Raw genomic sequence first — 25987 nt, 5'->3', positions numbered from 1 at the left:
AAAAAAACTAAAAAGCAGGGGCAACCCCTTTTTGTTTTGTTTTTCTTTTGTTTTCAAAACAGGGTTTCTCCATGTAGCCCTGGCTGTCCTGGAACTCACTCTGTAGACCAGGCTGACCTCAAACCCAGAGCTCTTCCTGCCTCTGGCTCCCAAGTGCTAGGATTAAAAGCATGTCCCACCACACTTCACAAACACAAATAACTTTAAAAAGGCTAGAAGCATGCCAGCCACATTCATGTCTCCCTCCGGGGACGCCATATGGGATGTTACTCTTAGATGGATTGTTCACCCTAGGCTGCAGACACATTTGTGGATCTACCATGCTTGGTGAACTTTCAGAGATTTAGGTTTCCAGTTTCAGTTTTAGAGGCTCAAGCAAAGCAAATTTGTTAACACTGCAGTGGGAAAACCTGCTAGAAAAGTTCCAGCCTTTCTAGTCTGTCTGAGATAACAGGTCCCTCCGTCCTGAATCTGGAAGGTTCTGTCTGTGGCACTAGCCAGTTGCGTTAAAAGCAGTGGCATATGTGGCTTGGCTGGAGCTCTCTTGGATCAGATAATGCAGGGACGACAACTTGAGATGGTGGAAGCCAGGTGGGCCTGATAGCCTGCATGATGCTGGGCTGAGCCCCTCGCACCCTTCTGTGGTCCTACCGACCACATGTTCAGCCATGCAGAAGACCCACGATTCTTTGTAAACATTTAAAATTTGTTTTATGTGTTTTCTTTGTGTGTATGTGTGTCTGTACCGTACACATACCTGGTCTCCATGAAGGGTAGAAGGAGTTACAGGTGGTTGTGAGCTGCCCTGTGGATGCTGAGAATTGAACCCAGTTCCTCCGGAAGTACAGCTAGTGGTTTCAACTGCTGAGCCATCTCTTCAGCTCCAAAAACCCATGGTTTTTTGTTTTTTGTTTTTTTGAGTTAGGGTCTTGTTTGTTTGTTGCTTCTTCCAGACAGGGTTTCTCTGTGTAGGCTTTCCTGGACTCGCTTTGTAGACCAGGCTGGCCTCAAACTCAAAGAGATACACCTACCTCTGCCTCCCGAGTGCCAGGATTAAAGGTATGTGCCACCATGCCCATCAGAGACAAGGTTATTCTATGTCAACCTGGCTGTCCTGGAACTTACTATGTAAAAGTAGGCTGGCCTCAAACTCACAGAGATCCACCTGCCTCTGACTCCTGAGTCCTGGGATTATAGGCATGTTCCACCATGCTCAGCCCCAACAATTCTTAAAAGCCACAGAAAAGGGCAGTGTGTAGGTACTGCATGCAAAGGTTGATGTGGCTAAAATCTCAGGGGAGCTCAAAGGACCTTCACGGCTCCTATGAGGGCAGCAGGCCCAGTCCTAAGGGTCTCCTTAGAGCTGCTCTAAGATTATAGTGGCTGTTAGGCTTGGAGGACAGTGTCCCAGCATGAGCCTCCTTGCACCCTGTCCTCACATCTGCAGTGTGCTCTGTCCTCAGCTACCCAGGCCTGTTAGACGAAAACATGAACCTTCTCTGGTCTCCTGTGGCCTGTTCAGGGGGAGCCATGGCCGGCTGCTCCTAAGCATGCCTGGGAAGGTTGCTGTTCCACTTGGCCCTGGAGATATGACTGTACATGCTGGGTGTGGTTCATACCTGTAAACCAGCCTTGAGAATGGACACAGGAGGCTACATGGCTGGTTTAAAGCCAGCCTGCTTTTCAGAATTTTTTGCCTCAAAAGAAAAGGAAAAAAAAGAATGGGACTATGTCTTTTTTTTTTTTAATTACTATTTTTTAAAAGTTTGTGTGTGTGAGTGTTTACATACATGTGGGTGGGCGTGTGGAAGCCAGAGGACCACCTCGGGGTCAGTCCTTACCTGCTGCCTTGTTTGAGGCAGGGCCCCTTGTTCTGCTGTTGTGTGCTTTGTAGGATCCTCCTTTTCCCAGCCCCATCCTACCATTGGAGAAACCGGGCTTACAGGTGTGTGATACCAAATCTGGTTTTATGTAGATTATGGAAATTTAAACTCCTGAGTTTTAACTCCCCCATCCTGCATAGCAAGCACCTCTATCTACTGTGCTGTCTCCTAGCCTGACTTTTTGTTTTTGTTTTTGTTTTTTGAGACAAGGTTTCTCTGTGTAGGCTTGGCTCTCCTAGACTCACTTTGTAGACCAAGCTGGCCTCAAACTCACAGCAATCCACCTTCCTCTGCCTCCCCAGTGCTGGGATTAAAGGTGTATGCCACTATGCCCAGCTTTAATTTAATTATTTAAACAAGTACTTACTAAAAAAACAAAAAAAACCCCAAACCCTCAAAATTGATAAGAATATAGTTAGATTAAAGTGTAAAAAGAGGGGACTGGAGAGATGTCTCAGCAAGTAAGAGCACTGGTTCCTCTTCCAGAGGTCCTGAGTTCAATTCCCAGCAACCCCATGGTGGCTCACAACCATCTATAATGTAACCTGATGCCCTCTTCTGGCCTGCGGGTGGACATGCTGACAGAGCACTGTATACATAATAAATACATTTTTTAAAAAAAGGGGCAGGGAACAGAGCCTGGTGTGATGGCACAAGCCTTTAAGCCCAGCACTGGGGAGAAAACAGAAGCAGGCGGATCTTCCTGAGTTTGGGGTTAGCCTGGTGTACAAAGCGAGTCAGGGCAGCAAGAGTTACACAGAGAAAAATCCTGTCTCAAAAAACAAACAAAAAGTAAGATTGACTGTGCTAAGGGTGTTGACTAAGTAGCCAAGTTGTAAGACACTGTACTCCACGTAAGAAATGGTGTAGTGGTGGAACATTGGGATACCTGTTCTTCTGCACCCTTGTCATGTGCAGTGCCTTGTCATGTGCAGCGCCTTGTCATGTGCAGCGCCTTGTCATGTGCAATGCCTGTCCAATGTGCAGCGCTCCTTGTCATGTGCAGCGCCTTGTCATGTGCAGCGCCTTGTCATGTGCAGCGCCTTGTCATGTGCAGTGCCTTGTCATGTGCAGCGCCTTGTCATGTGCAGCGCCTTGTCATGTGCAGTGCCTTGTCATGTGCAGCGCCTTGTCATGTGCAGCGCCTTGTCATGTGCAGCACCTTGTCATGTGCAGCGCCTTGTCATGTGCAGCACCTTGTCATGTGTAGTGCCTTGTCATGTGCAGTGCCTCTACACATCTTGGAGACATGGATGTGGTCACCCACAGAGGGAAATGCAGGTGTTCTGGAGTCCAGGTGTGGAGAATGTCTCTGGCATTGAGTTAGGAAGTTGGTGCTCCTTTAAAATTTACTTCCTTAAGTGCTGGAGAGATGTCTCAACAGCTAAGAGACTAGCTGCTCTTGCAAAGGGCCTGGATTCGATTTCCCAGCATCTACACGGAAGCTTACAGCCGTCTGTAGCCCAGTTCTAGAGGATGTGATGTCCTCTGGCTGCTGAAGGCACCAGGGATGCATATGGTGCTCATATGCATGCAGCCCAACAGCCGTATAATTAAATTCATAAAAAAGGAACAAATCTTTTAAAAATTTAGCTTATTAAAAAAATAAAAATAATGGCCAGTTGTGGTAGTGCATTTTTTAATCCCAGCACTCGGGAGGTAGAGGCAGACGGATCCCTGTGAGTTTGAGGCCAGCCTAGTCTACAGAGTGAGTCTAGGACAGCCAAGGCTACACAGAGAAACTCTGACTCAAAAAACCAATAAATAAATGAATAAATCAGGCTTGGTAGCTCACACCTTTAATCCAAGCACATGGGAGGCAGAGGCAGGCAGATCTCTGTGAGTTTGAGGATAGCCTGGTTTAACAAAGCAAGTCCAGGACAGGCAGGTCTCTGTTACACAGAGAAACCTGTCTCAAAAAAAACAAATAAACAGCCTGGTCTACAAAGTAAGTCCAGGACAGCCAGGGCTGTTATACAGAAAAACACTGTTTTGAAAAACCAAAAACCAAAACCAAAACAGATAAAGCTGGACGTGGTGGCCACACCTTTAATCCCAGCACTCTGGAGGCAGAGTCAGGTGGATTGATGTGAGTTTGAGGCCAGCCTGGTCAACAAAGCGAGTCTAGGACAGCCAAGGCAACACAGAGAAACCTTGTCTCAAAAAAACCAACCAAACAACCAAATAATAGACAACAAATAAATAAATAAAAATAAAGATAAAAACAGCTTGCTGGAGCACATCCTTCACCAAGTACTCCGGAGGCAGAGGCAGGCAGAGCTCAGTGAGTTCAAAGCCAGCCTGGTCTATATAGCAAATTCTAGGCCAGCCAGGGGTACATAATAGGACTCTGCCTTGGAGACAAACAAACAACAAAACAACAGCTCATGGGGCCTGGAGAGGCGGCTCAACAGTTAAGAGCATTTGCTTTTTCTCTAGAGACCCCAAGTTCAGTTCCCAGCACCCATTTTAGGTGGCTCACAACTGTCTATAACTCCTATCTGTGGGGGAATCTAATCCCCTCTTTTAGTCTCTGTAGGCACCAACACACATATAGCACACACATAAACAATAACAATCGGTCTGCGTGTGGTGTCCTGACTCACGAGGCAGAGGTGGGTGGATGGGTCTCCATGAGTTCCAGAGCAGCCAGGACTACATAGACCCTGTCTCAAAAATAAAGAAAAATTAGCTGGGCACAGTGGTACATGCCTATAATCCCAGCACTTGGAGAGGAAGAGGCAGGTGGATCTCTGTGAGTTCAAGGCCAGCCTGGTCTACAAAGCGAGTCTGGGACAACCAGGGCTACACAGAGAAACCCTGTCTTGAAAAAAACCAAAGGAAAAAACCCTACTCTTAAAACCAACCCTATATTTTAAAATATTTTCACTTTACTATTTATTGGATATGAACATACATACATATGTGTGCATACGTGTGTCATGGAATGCTTGTGTAAATCAGAGAACACCATTTGAGACTTGGGTTTTTACTTTGATGGTGTGAGTTTCAGGGATTGAACTCTGCTTGACAGGCATGGGAAAGCACCTTTGTCCACTGAACGCTCTTACTCATCCAAACTCAATTTCTTCTTATGCAAGATGGTTAACCAGAGGAAAATCCAGCTGTTAAGTGTAACACCTGGACACGGCATGGCTCACTGTTTCACCATATAATGTGTTGAGATTGTTCGGTCAGGTTTTTATTGGAGCCCCTTAGCAAGGCTGTATGTTTTTGCAGAATTTGGTGTCTTGTACTTTTCCTTACAATGTTGTTTGGTTCTTTAAAAAAACAAAACAAAGAAGGGCAGGGCGGTGGTGGTGCACACCTTTAATCCCAGCACTCAGGAGGCAGAGGCAGGCAGATCGCTATGAGTTCGAGGCCAGCCTGGTCTACCAAAGCGAGTCCAGGACAGTCAAGGCTACACAAAGAAACCTTGTCTCGAAAAACCTAAACAAATAAACAAACAGACAAACAAACGAAGAAGATAAAATATTTTACATACATACCAGCTTTTAGCACCCTGGAAGCACTGTTGTCCACCTAGGGATGTGGTCTTGTGCCTCACCTTTTCTGTCCCAGGCACCGCCCCCCCTGTACTCAGCTTGAGGTCCAGTCACTCTTGATGTTGCAGTGATTCCCCTCCATACATTGCAGCCTTAGAAGCCATCTTCCTTAGGAATCCTAGTTGCACTTTTTACCTTGGACCTCCTGGACCGCCCTGGGTGGCCTGCTAAGGCTGGGTCTTCTCTCCACAGATCCTGATGGCCAGCTGTACAGTGTGGAGCCTGTCCAAGATGAAGAGCCCCCTGCCTGTGCTGATGAGTTTGACGACTTTGTCACCTATGAGGCAAGTGCTTTCCTGAACGCTATCTCCCCTTCTCCCTCTTATACTGCAGCGTCTGCTCCCTGAGCTGCCACAGCTGCTTTCACAGGTGCTGTGCCCTGTGCACAGGGGTGACAGGTTCGGGGGGATCTTGGTGGCTGAAATCACAGACTATTCCCAGTGGCCTGGTTGGCTCATCCCTTGGGCCTGTTGTGGAATACAGGTTTGTGGGCAGTTAGGCTTTGTGGTGCCCTTGCTGTGTCCCCTTCTACCAGGAAGAGGCAGAAGATAAAGACGTTAATAATTGTCTGTGTTTGGACACATTGAGTAACCTGCTTCCTGCCCTGTGTCCCTCACTGTTTACTTCTGGCGAAACCAGGGTTGTGCTGTGTGTGATGTCTCCTGTAACTGTGGGTTCCTTGTCACCTAGCTGGGGACAAAGTCACAGCCAAGGAAGGCAGACCACTCTAACTGCCTACCAAACTGGAGAGACATGAGCCTGGGGCCATGTATCTGATGTACAGGATTTTCTTTACAAAATACTTGGAGCTGACGTCCTGATACTCAAGGTGGCTGAGAGACAGAATCTTTGGTCCTGGGAGTTCCAGGCTGACCTGGCAATGCAATGAGACCAGTGTTGAAACGTGCACCCTTGGTGTGCTGATAGCAGTGGCAGCTGCCAGCCTTTCAAGCTCCCAAGTGCTGTAGGATGGTGAGGGCTAAGGTTCTTTACAGCAAGTTCTCAGAACCTTGGCTCCTTTGTCACAGAAGGGGCTGGACCTGTAATATCTAAGTAGCTTTTTGAGGGCTAATGAGAGTTTGGTTTCTTTTTTGCTTTTGTTTTTTTTTTTTTTTTTTTTTTTTTTGTCCTAACCCTAATTTCTCTTTTAAAGGCTTAATTTGAATTACGGTTGTCTGTATGTGGATCTGTGCACCTGAGTGCAGGTGCCCATGGAGGCCAGAGGCATTGCATCCCCTGAAACTGGAGTTAAAGGTGCTTGTGAGCCACACAATGTGGGTGCTTAGAATCAAGCTTGGTTTATACAGAAGGAAAATAAGCACCCTAACCACTGAGCCATCTCTCTTAGCACTCTAATTTCTCTTTTAGATGGGAGAAACATTTTAAAGTTTTGTGTACTTTTAACAATTTGAAAGTTTTCATTTTTTGAAGGTTTTGAGTTTTCAGTATATGGACCAAATAGTGCAGAGGATATCACATGGTGCCTTACTGTATGCAGTGTGCCATCGTATGATGCCTTACTGTATGCAGTGTGCCATCGCATGGTGCCTTACTGTATGCAGTGTGCCATCGTATGATGCCTTACTGTATGCAGTGTGCCATCGCATGATGCCTTACTGTATGCAGTGTGCCATCGCATGATGCCTTACTGTATGCAGTGTGCCATCGTATGATGCCTTACTGTATGCAGTGTGCCATCGCATGGTGCCTTACTGTATGCAGTGTGCCATCGTATGGTGCCTTACTGTATGCAGTGTGCCATCGTATGGTGCCTTACTGTATGCAGTGTGCCATCGTATGATGCCTTACTGTATGCAGTGTGCCATCGTATGGTGCCTTACTGTATGCAGTGTGCCATCGCATGGTGCCTTACTGTATGCAGTGTGCCATCGCATGGTGCCTTACTGTATGCAGTGTGCCATCGCATGGTGCCTTACTGTATGCAGTGTGCCATCGCATGGTGCCTTACTGTATGCAGTGTGCCATCGCATGGTGCCTTACTGTATGCAGTGTGCCATCGCATGGTGCCTTACTGTATGCAGTGTGCCATCGCATGGTGCCTTACTGTATGCAGTGTGCCATCGCATGGTGCCTTACTGTATGCAGTGTGCCATCGCTGATGCCTTACTGTATGCAGTGTGCCATCGCATGGTGCCTTACTGTATGCAGTGTGCCATCGTATGATGCCTTACTGTATGCAGTGTGCCATCGCATGGTGCCTTACTGTATGCAGTGTGCCATCGTATGATGCCTTACTGTATGCAGTGTCCATCGCATGGTGCCTTACTGTATGCAGTGTGCCATCGCATGGTTGCCTTACTGTATGCAGTGTGCCATCGCATGGTGCCTTACTGTATGCAGTGTGCCACGTATGATGCCTTACTGTATGCAGTGTGCCATCGCATGGTGCCTTACTGTATGCAGTGTGCCATCGTATGATTCTTACTGTATGCGATGCACCATCGCATGGCGCCTACTGTATGCAGTGTGCCATCGTAGATGCCTTACTGTATGCAGTGTGCCATCGCATGGTGCCTTACTGTATGCAGTGTGCCATCGCATGGTGCCTTACTGTATGCAGTGTGCCATCGCATGGTGCCTTACTGTATGCAGTGTGCCATCGCATGGTGCCTTACTGTATGCGGTGTGCCATCGCATGGGCCTTACTGTATGCAGTGTGCCATCGCATGGTGCCTTACTGTATGCAGTGTGCCATCGTATGATGCCTTACTGTATGCAGTGTGCCATCGTATGGTGCCTTACTGTATGCAGTGTGCCATCGCATGGTGCCTTACTGTATGCAGTTGTGCCATCGCATGGTGCCTTACTGTATGCAGTGTGCCATCGTATGATGCCTTACTGTATGCAGTGTGCCATCGCATGGTGCCTTACTGTATGCAGTGTGCCATCGTATGGTGCCTTACTGTATGCAGTGTGCCATCGCATGGTGCCTTACTGTATGCAGTGTGCCATCGCATGGTGCCTTACTGTATGCAGTGTGCCATCGTATGATGCCTTACTGTATGCAGTGTGCCATCGCATGGTGCCTTACTGTATGCAGTGTGCCATCGTATGATGTCTTACTGTATGCGATGCACCATCGCATGGCGCCTTACTGTATGCGATGCACCATCGCATGGCGCCTTACTGTATGCAGTGTGCCATCGCATGGTGCCTTACTGTATGCAGTGTGCCATCGCATGGTGCCTTACTGTATGCAGTGTGCCATCGCATGGTGCCTTACTGTATGCAGTGTGCCATCGTATGATGCCTTACTGTATGCGATGCACCATCGTATGGTGCCTTACTGTATGCAGTGTGCCATCGCATGGTGCCTTACTGTATGCAGTGTGCCATCGTATGGTGCCTTACTGTATGCAGTGTGCCATCGTATGGTGCCTTACTGTATGCAGTGTGCCATCGCATGGTGCCTTACTGTATGCAGTGTGCCATCGTATGGTGCCTTACTGTGCATGTGCATCGTATGGTGCCTTACTGTATGCAGTGTGCCATCGTATGGTGCCTTACTGTATGCAGTGTGCCATCGTATGGTGCCTTACTGTATGCAGTGTGCCATCGTATGGTGCCTTACTGTATGCAGTGTGCCATCGTATTGCCTACTTAGCGTGTGCATGCATGGTGCCTTACTGTATGCAGTGTGCCATCGCATGGTGCCTTACTGTATGCAGTGTGCCATCGCATGGTGCCTTACTGTATGCAGTGTGCCATCGTATGATGCCTTACTGTATGCAGTGTGCCATCGTATGGTGCCTTACTGTATGCAGTGTGCCATCGCATGGTGCCTTACTGTATGCAGTGTGCCATCGCATGGTGCCTTACTGTATGCAGTGTGCCATCGTATGATGCCTTACTGTATGCAGTGTGCCATCGCATGGTGCCTTACTGTATGCAGTGTGCCATCGTATGGTGCCTTACTGTATGCAGTGTGCCATCGCATGGTGCCTTACTGTATGCAGTGTGCCATCGCATGGTGCCTTACTGTATGCAGTGTGCCATCGTATGATGCCTTACTGTATGCAGTGTGCCATCGCATGGTGCCTTACTGTATGCAGTGTGCCATCGTATGATGTCTTACTGTATGCGATGCACCATCGCATGGCGCCTTACTGTATGCAGTGTGCCATCGCATGGCGCCTTACTGTATGCAGTGTGCCATCGCATGGTGCCTTACTGTATGCAGTGTGCCATCGCATGGTGCCTTACTGTATGCAGTGTGCCATCGCATGGTGCCTTACTGTATGCGATGCACCATCGTATGGTGCCTTACTGTATGCAGTGTGCCATCGTATGGTGCCTTACTGTATGCAGTGTGCCATCGTATGGTGCCTTACTGTATGCAGTGTGCCATCGCATGGTGCCTTACTGTATGCAGTGTGCCATCGCATGGTGCCTTACTGTATGCAGTGTGCCATCGTATGGTGCCTTACTGTATGCAGTGTGCCATCGCATGGTGCCTTACTGTATGCAGTGTGCCATCGTATGGTGCCTTACTGTATGCAATGTGCCATCGTATGGTGCCTTACTGTATGCAGTGTGCCATCGTATGGTGCCTTACTGTATGCAGTGTGCCATCGTATGGTGCCTTACTGTATGCAGTGTGCCATCGTATGGTGCCTTACTGTATGCAGTGTGCCATTGTATGGTGCCTTACTGTATGCAGTGTGCCATCGCATGGTGCCTTACTGTATGCAGTGTGCCATCGCATGGTGCCTTACTGTATGCAGTGTGCCATCGCATGGTGCCTTACTGTATGCAGTGTGCCATCGCATGGTGCCTTACTGTATGCAGTGTGCCATCGCATGGTGCCTTACTGTATGCAGTGTGCCATCGTATGATGCCTTACTGTATGCAGTGTGCCATCGTATGATGCCTTACTGTATGCAGTGTGCCATCGCATGGTGCCTTACTGTATGCAGTGTGCCATCGTATGATGCCTTACTGTATGCGGTGTGCCATCGCATGGTGCCTTACTGTATGCGGTGTGCCATCGTATGGTGCCTTACTGTATGCGGTGTGCCATCGCATGGTGCCTTACGTCATGCGCCTGTTATGAGCTTGACTGCACTGGCGGTCACAGCTGGTGCTTCATGGCTAACAAACATTTGCAGTGCACACATGCACACTTGTCTGTGATAAGATCACAGACATAGTTTCCCATTCAAGAAGCCCCCTGGGCTCTGCCATGCGCCACAGGCCCCCACAGGCAGTCATGTTTGTGCTTTTTCCGAGTGTCTCTGAGCTACACTCTCAGAACTCCTCAGACCTGCTCTTCACAGTTTTGCATGATTCTTCCATGTCGTGTTTTCCGGGTTTGCAGAGCTAGATACTGCTGTGAACTTTCAGAGAGACTGTTCTTTAAAACAAAACAGCTAGGCATGGTGGTACAGGCTACAGTCCTAGCACTTGGGAGGTGAAAACAGGAAGGTAAGAAACTCAGGTAAACTTTGGCGGCATCATGAGTTCAAGGCCAGTCTGGATTATATGCTACCATAGCTGAAAAAAAAAAAAAATGCCGGGGCTGGCTCAGCGCTTAAGAGCATTGCCTGTTCTTCCAGAGATCCTGAGTTCAATTCCCGACAACCACGTGGTGGCTCACAACCATCTACACACGCTCTTAACACCCTCTTGTGGTATGCAGGTGTACATGCAGATAGAGCACTCATATATATAAAATAAATAAAATCTTTAAAAAAAAAAATGCCATCAGACATGGTGGCTCATTCTTTTAATCCCAACACTTGGGAGGCAGAGGCAATCAGATCTCTGTAAGTTTGAATTGAGTTCCAGGACAGCCAGAGCTACATAGTGAGACTCTGTCTCAACAACAAACAAGCATGTTTTTGTTGGTTTGCTTGTTTTCTGAGACAGGGTCTCTCTGTATAGCCCTTGCTGTCCTAAAACTTGCCGTGTAGACCAGGCTGGCCTTGAACTCTTGGAGTCTGCTTCCCAAGCACTGAGATCGTGGCTTCCAACTTGTTTGTTTGTTTTGCTTTTTGAGACAGGGTTTCTCTGTATATCCCTGGCTATCCTGGTACTTGCTCTGTAGACCAGGCTGGTCTCGAACTCAGCCGCCTGCCTCTGCCTCCTGAGTGCTGAGACTAAAGGCGTGTGCCACCACCACCATCTTTTTTAAGGTAATCCAGATCCCATATTTGGGTCTTCACTGCTACTTAGGGATGATTAGCATTTTACTGATTTGCTGAAAATAGTTGTGTTAAGCCTGTGATTCTGGTAGAGCTTGGTGTGTTTAAGCACATGCTGGCAAGAGTACGTGAGTCATTGCTTGCACATGCGCATTCCTTGTTAGGGCCTCCTGGTAGGTGTCCTGCCTCCTACTACCATGTTCCTGGGGACCCCTTGGGTGTTTAGCTTGTAACCGGAGGATGTTGCTGACATGTCCCAAGTGAGGCAGGGAAGAGTTGGGGAGCTGAGTTAAGGTTTAGGAATGGTCATAAGAAGAAAGCTGAGCAGGCAGAGCGAGGACTGGCCACTTAATCTGGAAGGGCAGTAGGGAAGTTACCCCAAGAACAAGCAGGACCAGAATGATAAGGGTGTCCTGTCCTGCCTACGCTTTCTGTGTGCCTCCCTCCTCTCCCACCACCATTGCAGAAAGAGGATGAGAGTGTGTCTTTTGTACAAACTGTTATCAGGAAGGTTAAAGTGTACAACAAAGTTGCTGTCTTTTGTGCCCTGCCTGTTTGTTAAGGCCAGCAAGGACTCTTCCCGGACTTTGCCTCTCCCCACCTGGCCAGCAGCAACAGGCTTAGTAGAGCGTGTCTGGGAGCAGGTTAAACTTTCTCTGAGGTAGTGATGTGCCTTCAGGTGGGCACATGGATTTTGCAGGAACACCAGCATGGCTAGCAAACAGGAAGGTGACAGTCAGTGAAGAGACGCCAGTGACTCGGTGAGCAGGGGCGCGTGGTGAGGAGGTCGCCTCCAGCAACACACCCTTCCCAGAGCCTGCTCTCAGAAACAGGCCTGTCACGGTGCTTGACCATCATCTGAGGGTAAGGAGATCTGAGAGTGCACTCTGCCCGAATTCTGTTTCTGAGAAGAGAAAGGCTTGTGGAAGGAGGAAGCACGGCCTGGCCTTGGGAGCCGTCGGGCAGCGTTAGCCAGACTTGGTAGCCTGAACAAGGACCTCATCTTTCTTGGTGACATGAATGGTCTGTTAACTAGTGAATGTAAGGACGCATTGGAATGTTCAAAGCACCTTGCTTTTAAAGTGAGTTCATCTTTACTTTGGTAAAAGATTAAAAAAAAAAAAAGTTGGTAATGTGGAGTTGTTGGCTTCTGGGCAAAGCTAGGTCCTAATTGGCTCGCCAATGGGTGAGGCTGCGTGCTGTTTCATTGTGTGTCATGAACTACAGTAGTACTGTGCTCCAAGGTGGCTTTTTTGTTTGTTTGTTTGCCTCTTTTTGAAGGGTCTTGGGAAAACAGATTGGCTGTTTAGCTCATTAGCACCTGTGCAGGGCAGAAGACCCGAGTTTCAGGAGCTGGCATAGGCAGGATCTGAGCTGGGCACTTGTCCTTGCAGAGCCTCACAGCACGGTCTTCTGTCTTTGTGGCTGATTTACGTCTAGAAGACTGTTGGTGAGCAGCCTTGGGTTTCATGTTTGTCTCCTGCATCCCACAGCGGAGCCTGAGGACTTTCTGCAGTGCGTGCGGATGGGGCCTCCTGACCTTGCTCATTGTGAAGTAGATAAAGGTGTACATGCAGGTCTGTCCCCTGTGCGTGACTGGGTGCTTCAATTATACCACGGTGGTGCAGAAATGAATTGAGCACGTGTGGTGCAGCCTCCCTCCGGGTCTGAGGTACAGACAGCCATGCCGATATTTGCCTCGTTGCCCTTGGTTGGTGGAGTTCATTCTTTCCTGAGTATTCGGCTAAATTCCAGGGAAGGTGCCATCCTTGGTCTGCTCCCAGGGACACCGCCCTCAGCATCACGAGATCTCCAGGAAATAAGTAGGCTCCAGCCTTTGGACAGCTTTTCCCTCCCAGAAGAAAATGTGCTAACTGCAGTGAGAACTGTTATACTTGCTATTACAAGTGTCTGAGCTGTGCTGGAAACCAAGGGTGTCCATGGCCAGGGCGGAGCAGTGAGGACTTGGCATGTGTACTAGTGGCTTGGCTTAAAACATTTTTTTTTACTGCATTTGCCAGGTGGTGGTGGTGTGCGCCCTTAGACCAGCCTGGTCTACAGAGGACAGCCAAGGCTACAGAAAGAACCCCTGTCTTGAACTACCACCTCCAAAAATTACATATTAAGGTGTGTGTGTGTGTGTGTGTGTGTGTGTGTGTGTGTGTGTGTGTGTGTGTGTGCGCGCGCGTGCACATGCAGTTGTAGAGGTCAGGGGAGGTTTTGCGAGTCCTTTTTCTTCTTCCACCATTTGGCTCCTGAGGATCAAACTCCAGTGATGAGGCTTGGTGGCAGGTGCCAGACTGTCTCACTCTGTATACAAGCAAGAGACCAATAAGATTAAAAATGTAAGCCAGGCGTGGTGATGCATGTGTTTAATCCCAGCACTTGGGAGGCAGAGGCAGGCAGATTGTTGTGAGTTTGAGGCCAGCCTGGTCTACAAAGTGAGTCCAGGAGAGCCAACACAGAGAAACCCTGTCTCGAAAAACCAAAAAAAAAAAAAAAAAAAAAAAAAAGAAAAAAGAAAAAAGAAAAAGAAAAAAAAGATTAAAAATATATAATCAAAGCAATATTAGGCAAAGAATCTGGGGGAAAAAAGGACCCTGGCTTGGCTTTTTTAAAAGATGCCTGAAGGTGGGGTGGTCATGTATGTTTTTAACCTCAGCATTTGGGAGGCAGAGGCAAGCTGGTTTCTATGAGTTCAAGGCCGGGCTGGTCTACAGAGCAAGTTCCAGGACAGCCAAGGCTATACAGAGAAACCTGTCTCAAAAAACAAAACTAGAGCTGGAGAGATGGCTCAGAGGTTAAGAGAGCACTGCCTCTTCCAAAGGTCCTGAGTTCAATTCCCAGCAACTACATGGTGGCTCACAGCCATCTATAATGTGATATGATGCCCTCTTCTGGCCTGCAGGTGTATATGCAGGCAGGGCATTGTGTACATAATAATAAACAAAGAAATATTTAAAAAACAAACAAAAGCAAAAAAAAAAATGTAAGTCGAAAGTTTCACAAAGTTACTTCAAGGTCACATTCTATTGTAAGCAAACACCTACTCTGAGGTCCTGCCAGATCAGAGCTGGAGCACATGGGTTCTGCCTGCTCCCTTGCTGGGTAAGATCCACAGCTTGGTGCTGGGCAGGGTGTCTCATGGGGCCGTGCTCATGGACCAGGGTCAGCATCCTACAACATTCTTGTAGACGTTTTTGCTTACTCCTGAAGAACCATGTCTAGCTTTGTTTTTATATTTCTTGGAAATATACAGGGTTTTTTTTTTAGTGCCTGGATAAATGACTACTGGCCTCCCTCCATGGACCATTAGTGTTGTACCAGGTCTTGTATCCCATTTGTCCACCATCTCCTAGGCTAGCCAATTGACAGATGTGGCACCTGCCTGCTCTTCTAGCCTCTCCAAACTGGCTTCTGCAAGATGGCGTTGTTATCTGCTCCATTTGGAAGAGAGCTGCTTAGGTGCATGGGCAAAACAGAACTGCACTGTAGAGGTCCCTTCCCCCTAAAGACAGGCCTTGGCAGCATGGAGCTCGTTATGTAGACCAGGCTGGCCCTGAACTCATAGAGAGCTGCCTGCTTCTCTCCACCTCCAGAGTGCTGGGATTAGGTGTGTGTATCACCGTTGTCTGGCTTTGGTTGTCTGACTTGGCTGCTTTCTACAAATTACTCAGTGTTGATGAATTTGTACCCTTTGGAGTCGTCTTGTTTCCTTCCTTGCTCTAAGACATGCCCATCCCTGTCACCACTGAGATCCTTATGAAGAGTATTTACAGCTCCCTTTGTGTTTGAAGTTCCTGATCAGTCAGGTGTCTGAGTCACATGCTGTTAGTGATGGTCAAGATTGGAGCTGGCTTCTCGTCAGCCTGGAGGCCCGGGTCTTCTGGAGGGTTGCAGGCACAGGGAGATGCTGTTGTCCTCACTCACACCCCTTGGAACACCAGACTACCGGGACAAAGGGCATATTTTTCCTGCTACAACTGCAAGTTTTCTGAAATCCTATTTACAAATTGTTAACCTCAGAATCTTCTGACAGAGACTTATCCTAACTTGTAACTTCATTTCAATTAAAATAGAAATTGTAAGTAAAAACTGCCTTCCTTCATCCCTCTTTAGGTTTTTTGTTTTGTTTTGGTTTGTTTTTTTTCCGTTGTTGTTGTTGTTTTTCGAGACAGGGTTTCTCTGTGTAGCCTTGGCTGTCCTAGACTCGCTTTGTAGACCAGCCTGGCCTCGAACTCACATCGATTCGCCTGCCTCTGCCTCCTGAGTGCTGGGCCCTCTTTAGTTTTAAGTTCATTAGTATTATTTAAATTCTGACTGCCTGGTGTAAGTTGGGCCCTGCGTTGGCTTCTGTGTCTGTAGGGGAAACATCTGAGCTGGAACAGTTGGCGAGATGATAAGCATTAGAGGTCATCCCTTGACTTCACATTCCAACACAGCAGCCTGGCTGGGGATGGTGGTGCATATGTTTAATGCCAGTGTTTAGGAGGCTGGCTTCTAAGTTCCAGGCCAACTTGGTCTATACAGCAAGTTCTAGAACAGTCAGGGTTACACAGAGAAACCCTGTCTTAAACAAAACAAAATAAAACAAAAAACAAAAAAACCAAACAACAGCAGTAGTCTAAACATGCAAAATAACTATTGTTGGTAATATCTTTTTGTTTTTTGGTTTTGTTTGTTTGTTTTGTTTTTGTTTTTGTTTTTTTGACAAGGTTTCTCTGTGTAGCCTTGGCTATCCTGGACTCACTTTGTAGAACAGGCTAGCCTAGAACTTACAGTGATCCACTTGCTTCTGCCTTTGCTGAGCTGGGATTAAAGGCATGCGCCACCACGCCCGGTCTGATGGTAATATCTTAATTTGATCTTTATTACATTTTGTGTGTGTGTATGTTTGGGTTTTGTGAGGCAGGGTTCCTTGCGTAGGCCTGGCTGTCCTGGAGCTCTAGACCAGGCTGAACCGTGGAGTTCTCTGCCTCCCAAGTGCCACCACCACCCAGTGCATTTTTGTGTTATTAAGTTTATTGGGAAGTGGCATGCCACAGTGTGTGTGTGTGTGTGTGTGTGGAGGTTAAGGAACAATTTTGGCGAGTCAGTTTTTTCCTTCTACCATGTGCGTCTTGGGAATCATCAGGCCTAGTGGCTGGTGTCTTTACTCACTGAGCCATCCTGCCAGCCAGGGATATAGTGATTTTAAAAGGCACAGCCTTGCACTATTGCATATTAATCCCTTGACTGTATAGAAATAATGTGCTGGAAGCCAGAAAACAAGAGGTTCTGTGGGGAGTACTTGTGATTCTGGGATGCCTTTTATTTACCTTTATTTTTGTTTTGTTTTGGTTTTGGTTTTTTGAGACAAGGTTTCTCTGTGATAGTTTTGGCTGTCCAAACTCACTTTGTAGACCAGGCTGGCCTCGAACTCACAGTGATCCGCCTGCCTTTGCCTCCCGAGTGCTGGGATTAAAGACGTGTACCACCACGCCCAGCTATTTACTTTTATTTTATGTGCATTGGCATTTTCTCCCCTAGGGTGTTTTTCTTAGGGGCGGGGGTTTCAAGAGAGGGTTTCTCTGTGTAGCCTTGGCTGTCCTGGACTCACTTTGTAGACCAGTCTGGCCTGAAACTCAGAGATCTGCCTGCCTCTGCCTCCTGAGTGCTGGGATTAAAGGTGTGTGCCACCACACCTGGCTGTGCATTGGTGTTTTGCCTGCATCTATAGTATATGAGACCAACAGATCTTGGAGACATTTGTGAGCTGCCATGTGGATGCTGGGATTTGAACCTGGGTCCTCCGGAAGAGCATTCCCTTACCTGCTGAGCCATCTCTCCAGCCCCATGCTTTGTATCTTTTAGATGTGTTATTATCCAACTGATTTTAAAATGACTTACTTAGCCAGGCGTGGTGGCTCACTGTACTACTCCCAGCACTCTGGGAGGCAGAGGCAGGTGCATCTCTGTGAGTTCAAGGCCAGCCTGGTCTACAGAGTAACTCCAGGACAGCCAAGGCTGCACAGAGAAACCCTGTCGGGAGGTGGAGGGGGAGGAGGAGGAAGAAGAAAGACTTCACTTTTGTTTTTGAGACAAGGTTTTTCTATTAGCTCAGGCTGGCCTTGAACTCATGGTCCTCCTGCCCTGCCTTCTGAGTGCTGGGAAGCTCCTCTATGCCCACCTATTTTTTTTTTTTTTCCACTTTAAAATAAAAGGCTGAGGGTGCAGCTAAATGGCAGAACACACAAGGCTCCAAGAGGCCCTCGGTTTAGTCTACTCGCGTGCACACACACCAAGTTTTGTTTATAAGCTAATGTTGATGTTTACAAAGCTTGTTGTTATTTTTGCTGGTGCCGTGTCCTCTCTGCAATGTGGCCTCCATAGCTACCCATGCTAACAATTGGTTTTGTCTCCTAGGCCAACGAGGTGACAGACAGTGCATATATGGGGTCTGAGAGTACCTACAGTGAGTGTGAGACCTTCACAGATGAGGACACCAGCACCCTGGTGCACCCTGAGCTACAACCTGAAGGGGATGCTGACAGTGCTGGTGGCTCAGCTGTACCCTCAGAGTGCCTGGACACCATGGAAGACCCTGACCATGGTGCATTGCTGCTCCTCCCAGGCAGGTCTGTACCCATGCTGTGTGTGTGTGTGTGTGTGTGTGTGTGTGTGTGTGAGTACAGGTACCTGCAAAGGCCAGAGGCATAGGATCCTCTGGAACTGGAGTTGCAGACAGTTGTGAGCTGCCATGTGGTGGACCCTTTAGAATTGCAGTCAGTACTCTCAGCCATCTCTCCAGCTCCAAAAGCTAATGCTCGTCTTTAGAAGCACTTGTAACTGAGCTGTATCCTCAACCCATTAGCACAATTAAAGTATTATTATTATCATTATTATTGTTGTTGTTATTATTATATGTATTTTTTGAGACAGGGTTTCTCTGTGTTGCCCTGGCTGTCCTGAAACTTGCTCCGTAGACCAGATTGGCCTTGAACTCAGAGATCCGCCTGCCTCTGCCTCCCAAGTGCTGGGATTAAATGTGTGTGCCGCCACAACCTGGCACAATCTTTTTTAAAAAGATTTATTTATTTATTTATTTATTTTGTATACAGTGTTCTGCCTCTATGTACACCTGCAGGCCAGAAGAGGGCACCGGATCTCATTATAGATGGCTGTGAGCCACCATGTAATTGCTGGGAATTGAGCTTTGGAAGAACAGCCAGTGCTCTTAACCTCTGAGCCATCTCTCCAGTGCCCATCACAATCTTTTTATTTATTTATGTATTTATGTATTTATTTAGGGGTGAGTTTTTTTGTTTGTTTGTTTTGTTTTGTTTTTGGTTATGTTTTGGTTTGGTTTTCGAGACAGAGTTTCTCTGTGTAGCCTTGGCTGTCCCGGACTTGCTTTGTAGACCAGGCTGGCCTCGAACTCACAGCAATCTACCTGCCTCTGCCTCTTGAGTGCTGGGTTAAAGGTGTGTGCCACCATGCCTGGCTTAATCATTTATTTAAACAGGGTCTTAGTATCTATCTCTGGCTGTCATAAAACTCACTATGAGGATTGGCTTTGGACTCAAGAAATACTCCTGCCTCTGCCTCCCAAATGCTGGAATTAAAGGCAGGTGCCACCATGCCTGGCTAATTAGCACAATCTTTTTTTTGTTTTGTTTTGTTTAAGATTTATTTATTTATTAAGTATATAGTGCTCTGCCTGTACGTACACTAGCAGACCAGAGGAAGGCACAAGATCTCACTATAGATGGTTGTGAGCTACCATGTGGTTGCTGGGAATTGAACTTAAAACCTTTGGAAGGCCAAGCAATGTTCTTAACCGCTAAGCCATCTCTCCAGCCCCATTAGCACAATCTTAAAACCAGGGCCGGAGATCATAATATTCACATATCTTTGTGACACTCTGCATTGACCACATATGAACATAATAAATAGTAAATAAAATATCATTAAATCTTAAAAGTTATTGGGCATGGTGGCGCATGCCTTTAATCCCAGCACTTTGGGAGGCAGAGGCAGGTGAATCTCTGAGTTTGAGGCTAGCCTGGTCTACAAAGTGAGTTCCAGGACAGCCAGAGCTTCACAGAGAAACCCTGTCTCAAAAAAAGCTTAACATTTGACAGGTGTGGTGGTATACACCTTTAATTCCTGTACTTAGGATGAAGAGGTGTAGATCTTTGTGTGTTTGAGGCCAGCCTAGGTTACATGTGAATTGCAGGACAGCCAAGAGCTACTTGAGACCCTGTCTCAAAACAACAACAACAAAACACTTAAAAAGTATAACAGTGTACTATAATAAAAGCTGTTTATTTACAACTGTTGGGCTGTAGTGTGACTTCATGATCCACTGCTTAATGTACACAAGTCCTAGGTTCTAGTCCCAGCACCACAAAAAAGTTATTTAGGATAACTTTTAGAAGTTTTTGTTCTGTATTTTTGGTTTTTTGGGGGTTTTTTTGTTTTGTTTTGTTTGAGACAGGTTTCTCTGTGTATCTCTGCCTGTCCTGGAACTCACTCTGTAGACCAGGCTGGCCTCGAACTCAAATAGAGCCCTGTGCCTCTGCCTCCCGTGTGCTGGGGTTAAAGGTATGTGTGGTGATGGGGCTCAGCTTGTGGCTTGTGGAATGGTATGCATGCCTGTGCTTGTGACTTAGAATTGCTTCTGTCTATCTTTTGCAGATCTCACCCCCACAGCCAGGCTGTTGTCATGGTGATTGGCAGTGAGGAACACTTTGAAGATTATGGTGAGGGCAGTGAAGCAGAGCTGTCCCCGGAGACCCTCTGTAATGGGGAGCTGGACTGTGAAGACCCGGCTTTTCTCACCCCCAGGTGACACCCTGCACTGTGCATGGTCCCTCTCCATGTCCAGCTCCACGCCTAGCGATGGAGAAACTTCCATACGTGCTTTATCTGATGCTCTGTTAAACACCCCATGGAGGAGTGTTGAGTTGGTCGCAGAGGGAAGGCTAACTGTAACCCCTCATGTCTGCTCTTTGCAGTGTACTGCAGACTTTGAGGTATCTGCTGAGCCACTGCAGCCCCACGCTGCAAGTCACTGAGCGCTTTCTGGCCCATTGGCTGGCTTTGAGAGAGACTAGAACCATAATCCCAGCCCTGCCATGTTCTGATAAGATGCTTGCTTTCTCTTAAGTTGTGCCTCAGGAGATTGACTTGCATGCTCACTAGACCCTGGCTCGTTTTTGTCTGAAGACCTGGGTAACCCCTCCTGAGCATTCAGTCTGAGGAAAGCACTGCCTCTCAGTGTGGCCCAGGCCTGGCTCGGCAGCTCTTCCATACTGACCACATCTCCCATCTGCCTTTGGGTTCCTGAATTTGTCTACTTCAGCCTGGTTACCATGGCAGCACAGACCCGTGGAACCAGTGCTAGGAGGCTTTCTGTAAGCTAAGCTTGGGCTCTCCTGCTCCTACGCCACCTCAGAAGTACACTGGCTGTGAAGCGAGCTTTCTCAGAGCGTCCGGGTGCTCAGTCCCCCTGGGGAGAGTCCTAGGGCTTTGAGTTGGAAGTAGTGGGCTTATTCTAGAATTTGGCATTTCTGCATCCCTGTGGCAGTCTGTCCTGTTCGTGAAGTATGCCCCATCTCCTGCCTGGTGTTTTCAATCTAAACTGTAATTTTCATGCTACATTTTATGTATTCCTTTCTATCATTCTTTTTTTTAAAAAGATTTATTTATTATGTATACAGTTTTCTGTCTGCATCTATGCACACTTCCAGGCCAGAAGAGGGCATCAGATCACATTATAGATGGTTGTGAGCCTCCATGTGGTTGCTGGGAATTGAACTCTGGACCTCTGGAAGAGCAGTCAGTGCTCTTAACCTCTGGGCCATCTCTCCAGCTCATCTATCTTTTTTTTTTTTTTTTTTTTTTTTTTAGTTCTTTAAATGAACTTCTAGATGGTGGGTCCTACCCCAGGGATGAGGCTGCTTTCCTGACCTCAGTGCCCAGAACAGATGCGTCATGGTCCACCACCAATATGCTAAGAGCTTATTGAGTTGGAATCATAGGAGTCAGCCAGCATCTCCAGAAGGCTGATAGAATCCTGAGTAAACGCAGATCTCAAAAACACAAGTCTACCAATGGACCTTTTATTTTTTGTTCTTTGAAACAGTAAGACCATCTCAAAATAATAATAAAACCCAGCAAATAAAATCCCAATGGAGACATACTTTCTGTCACATTCAGGTGATTTCCACAGGGGAGAAAGCTGTGTATGCATTTACCTTCTGCTAAAGGGAGTTTTGTGGTATAGTGCCACTGCCTGGTTCTGTGCACTGCCCAACGGGGGCTGTGTGTGGCAGCGCTGGCTGCTCCAGCTGGGGGATGCTCCAGGCTCCTCACAGTGATGTGAGGAAGGACTCATGGTAGTCCCGAGAGCACAGCCAGCACCTCAGACAGTTCATTCTCTTCCTCTGTTTCTGTCTCGCACCCTTCACACCCTCAACCCTCATGCCTGGCAAAGATGACCTAACAGGGCCTCCTCTCTCCTGACTAGCCCTCTGTCTTTCTAGCTCCAACCCTCTTGCCTCAAAGCTGTGCAACGTCCTCACTGATGAGGCCTTTGAGTTTTACTGTAGCCAGTGCCACAAACAGATCAACCGCCTTGAAGACCTTTCTGCTCGCCTGACTGACCTTGAGAGGAATAGGTAACAGGCAGAAGCCGCTCCGCTCTGTGTTCGCAGGGAGAGGCCACTGCAGTGCTTCTCCATTGCTGGCCATGGCCGCCTCTTTCAGCAAGGCACTCAGACAGTGGACTCTTCCTGCGCCCCAGCTGTCCTGCATGCCTTGATTCAGCTCGCTGCTTACCTCCCTTCTCCTTTATGCACGTGGCAGCCTTGGTGGCTGCTGTCCCTGTAGGAGGAAACAATCTAGTATGTGCAAGAGAGCACCCCAGCATTTTACCAAAATTCTTTCTTCAACTGAGTCGCAGAAGGTAGAGCTGGGGAATTTGAAGATGGGTTTTGTTTTTGGTGTTTGTTGTTGTTGTTGTTGTTGTTGTTTTGTTTTGTTTTTTGGAAACAGGGTTTCTCTGTGTAGCCTTGACTGTCCTGGACTCGCTTTGTAAACCAGTCTGGCCTCGAACTCACAGTGATCCACCTGCCTCTGCCTCCCAAGTGCTGGGATTAAAGGCATGCACTACCACCTTCTGGCTTAAAGATGGATTTTTAAAATCAAATCTGTTTTGGGAGAAAAAAAAAAGCAAAAGAAAACTCGCAAGTAGTTAGTTTTCTGGAATGCTAGTTTAGTCATGACCACCTGTGCTCTGGGGTGACTGTGCGCTCCAATTTGGGGGCTTGGCATTGCATATCGTGCCTGCTGCTCCTCTGCCCTGTCTCCTGGGCAGGACTTGTCTCAGCCCTTTGCCTCTCTGTCTCTGACCAGTCCCAGCAGAACTAGCATTCCAGCGAGTTCCCCCAAACTCATAGGACACACCTCTGGGTTCTTTATTTGTATCAATATTCCCTAGACAGGGCTTTTTTTTTTTTTTTTTTTAAAGATTTACTTATGTAATATTCTGTATGCATGTACACCTGCAGGCCAGAAGAGGGCACCAGATCTCATTATAGATGGTTGTGAGCCACCATGTAGTTGCTGGAACTTGAACTCAGGACCTTTGGAAGAGCAGTCAGTGCTCTTAACCTCTGAGGCATCTCTCCAGCCCTGGCTAGAGGACTTTTAGGAGAAGAATCTGGAGAAGAGATGGCTGAGTGTGAAGCTATCACTAACATCCCGTGCTAAGCACAGGTGGCAAGTGGCCACACAGGCTCTTGTGGGGCAGAAGCGTTAAAGCAGACCGTCCTGGTATTGGAGCATGCTGGAGTTATGTTAGAGGATGCCATTTGTCTGCCCCAACACTGCAGGGCAGTTAGCCAGGCTGGATCTACACCTCTGCCCTGCTCTGGCTGCAGTCCTGGTGCCCTTGACATATTAGTTTCTTTCTTTGTGCTCTGTGTAGCATCACAGAGTTAGAGACCTTTAGCCAATACCCAGTGTGGTAGGATCTTGGCCAGTTGGGAAAGACCAGAGAGAACCTGATGGGGTCCTGGTCACAGTGCTGGAGGCTGGAATATTCTTTGAGGACATGTTTTGGCAAGATTTAAAAAGATCTAGTCACTGGTGACTCCAGAAACCCCGCTGGTTTCCACTGTACACAGGCTTTCACCTGTCTTGGGTTCAGTGCTGGGGAAGGTGCCAGCTGCTTTCTTCCTGCTGGTGAACCGCCCTAGTCCTGATGAGCAGGTGTGAGCTACAGGTGTATTGTTAAAGAAGACACGAATGTTGTCTCAGTCACTGGAGATTTTTTCAGTGCTGAAAACCTGCCTCTAATATGGTGATGATCATACCAGTTAGGCTCTGTGGGGTAGTGGTCAGACTGGTATGCGGCTCATTGTGACCAGTGGGCCCTCTCACGCTAAAAGGCTCCGCCTAGGTGTAGAGAGACTTTAATGTTAGTTAGGACACAGTTGTCAGGTACTAGTGCCCCAGTACGAGTGAGAGAGCCAAATTGTGCCTCCTGGCCTGCCTGGATTGCCTCAGGATAAGCTTCATGGACTCACCATACAACAGTAAGAGCCACATGGTCCTCCTGTAGCTATGTTCTTCAGCCACCCGGAAGTATCTGGAAAAACAATCCATTCTATAGGAACCAAGCAGTCTGATTTACCCAGAGGTATATTTTCAAAGTTGTAAACTGTTGCAGGATTTGCTGGTCCAGAGGTGATAGGTACACAGAGCAACCTGTTCTAATTGTCCATGATTGTAAGATAAAGCAGATTTGTACTAAAATGCACAGTGCTAGTCAAGGGTCCAGTCAGCAGAGGGAGCCAAACAGTAGCTATACAAGGACTGAGCTGTGAGGGTAGGAGCACAGGGTGCCTACCAGTGCAGTGACAAGAATTCTGAGGAGTCAGGAATAGCAAGCACCACCCAAGGGATCCAAATCGCTTTACCCACCCTTTAGCAGCCTACAACCCTGTAGAAACGGTGTGGCCGAGACCTCTGTAGGTGGTGTGCTATCAGCACCCGCTCTCTAGTGCCCTCTATTGGCAGACTGTAGCATCACGAATGAAAATGTATCCCAGCATTGTACTTCCCAGAGCCACCCCAGCAGAAGAGAGAAAAGAACAGCCTGGGCAGCCCTTGAAAGAGGAGAGGGAGGCCGCAGAGCCTGCAGGCAGCTCTTGTGTGTGAGCAGTTGTGTCTATCTCAGGCCCACAGGCTCAGAAGGGCAGCAACGCTCTGATTGGCCTCAGAGTCAGAAGAGGCATATTCAGCCTGTGCTTGCTGTAGGTGGTGCATGGCACTGCTCTGGGATGGAGCCAGGAAGGGCTTCTGAATCCCCGCCCTACAGTTATTTGGTGTGTGAAGTTTCAGGACCCAAGACAAATGATTACAGGCTCTCCTACCATGGTAGGCTCTGTGTGATAGCCAGACAACTGGGATAATGGTTTCAGAAGCATTTGAGAATGTGACAGTGGCCAATGATGTGGACCCAGGTGTAGTCAACTGGCGGGTTCCGGTTGGGCCCTGCGCGGTAAAGTAGCCTGCTTGGTTTCTTTTGAGGTCTTAGGGATAGAATGAGGACACTTAGCGAAGACCTTTACAAAGGGTGTCACGCCTGTTCCCTGCCTTACAGAGGGTGTCCTGTGCATGCGGCTCGCCTGGGGCAAGGGGCTGCATGCCTGGGTCCTGCTATCTCCCCAGCCCAAGCTTCCTGTTTCCTCCTGTCCTTCGGTCTGCTCCCTGACACTATTTTCCTGTTTGTTTGGTTTTTTTGCACAGCCCAGCCAAGCGGCTCTCCAGCAGGAAGGTGGCAAGGTAGGCAGAGCCTCGATCTTTTTGCTGAAAATTGTACGAAATATATTTATTGGCAGTCGTTTCTGAAAAGCATTTTAGAAAATTTCTCTTTCAGGTTTTTGTTTTGTTTTCTAATCCAAACTTTCAAGTTAAATTTTATAGTTTGGGATAGAAAGCAATCGAGGGGAGAGGTGGTAGAAGGGATTTCTCGGGCTGTGGGTGTGGCCTGGACCTGGGGCTCATGGCAGCTTCTTGTCCTCTCGGAGCTTATACTCCCTGTAAAGGCTGGAATGGGCAGCAGTGTCCCTGTGTCTCCTGTAGGAGCCAGCTTTTTAGAGCTGGCTCTGGGTAGCTGCCTGCCCAGCCTGTGCTCTTGTCAGCACAGTGGCTTACATGGAGAGGAGAGAGGATGGGAAATAGCTCTTGTCAGAGTCTTGGTTTTTGTGAGGGGTTTTTTTGTTTTGTTTGGTTTGGTTTGGTTTGCTTTTCAAGACAGAGTTTCTCTGTGTAATTCTGGCTGTCCAGGATCATGCTCTGTAGCCCAGGCTGGCCTCAAACT

The 25987-nt window shown here is 47.8% G+C and overlaps 1 protein-coding gene across 2 annotated transcripts in view; it reads left to right on the top strand.

Annotated features, from left to right (window-relative positions):
• Rab11fip3 (RAB11 family interacting protein 3) overlaps nt 1-25987 on the top strand; it is an 82650-nt gene that overhangs the window by 38751 nt on the left and 17912 nt on the right. The window contains exons 3-7 of one of the 2 annotated variants that reach the window (XM_051168428.1): nt 5642-5733; nt 18019-18230; nt 20293-20442; nt 22143-22277; nt 25414-25449. In XM_051168428.1, the coding sequence (XP_051024385.1) occupies nt 5642-5733; nt 18019-18230; nt 20293-20442; nt 22143-22277; nt 25414-25449 (625 nt within the window). The remainder of the gene's footprint in view (nt 1-5641; nt 5734-18018; nt 18231-20292; nt 20443-22142; nt 22278-25413; nt 25450-25987) is intronic. The other variant, XM_051168429.1, reaches the window with a different exon arrangement.

Source organism: Acomys russatus, chromosome 25, assembly GCF_903995435.1.
Source record: "Acomys russatus chromosome 25, mAcoRus1.1, whole genome shotgun sequence".
NCBI classification, from domain to species: Eukaryota; Metazoa; Chordata; class Mammalia; order Rodentia; family Muridae; genus Acomys; species Acomys russatus.
Note: the sequence above shows the minus strand (reverse complement) of the source record. Positions and strands in the feature narration are given on the sequence as shown.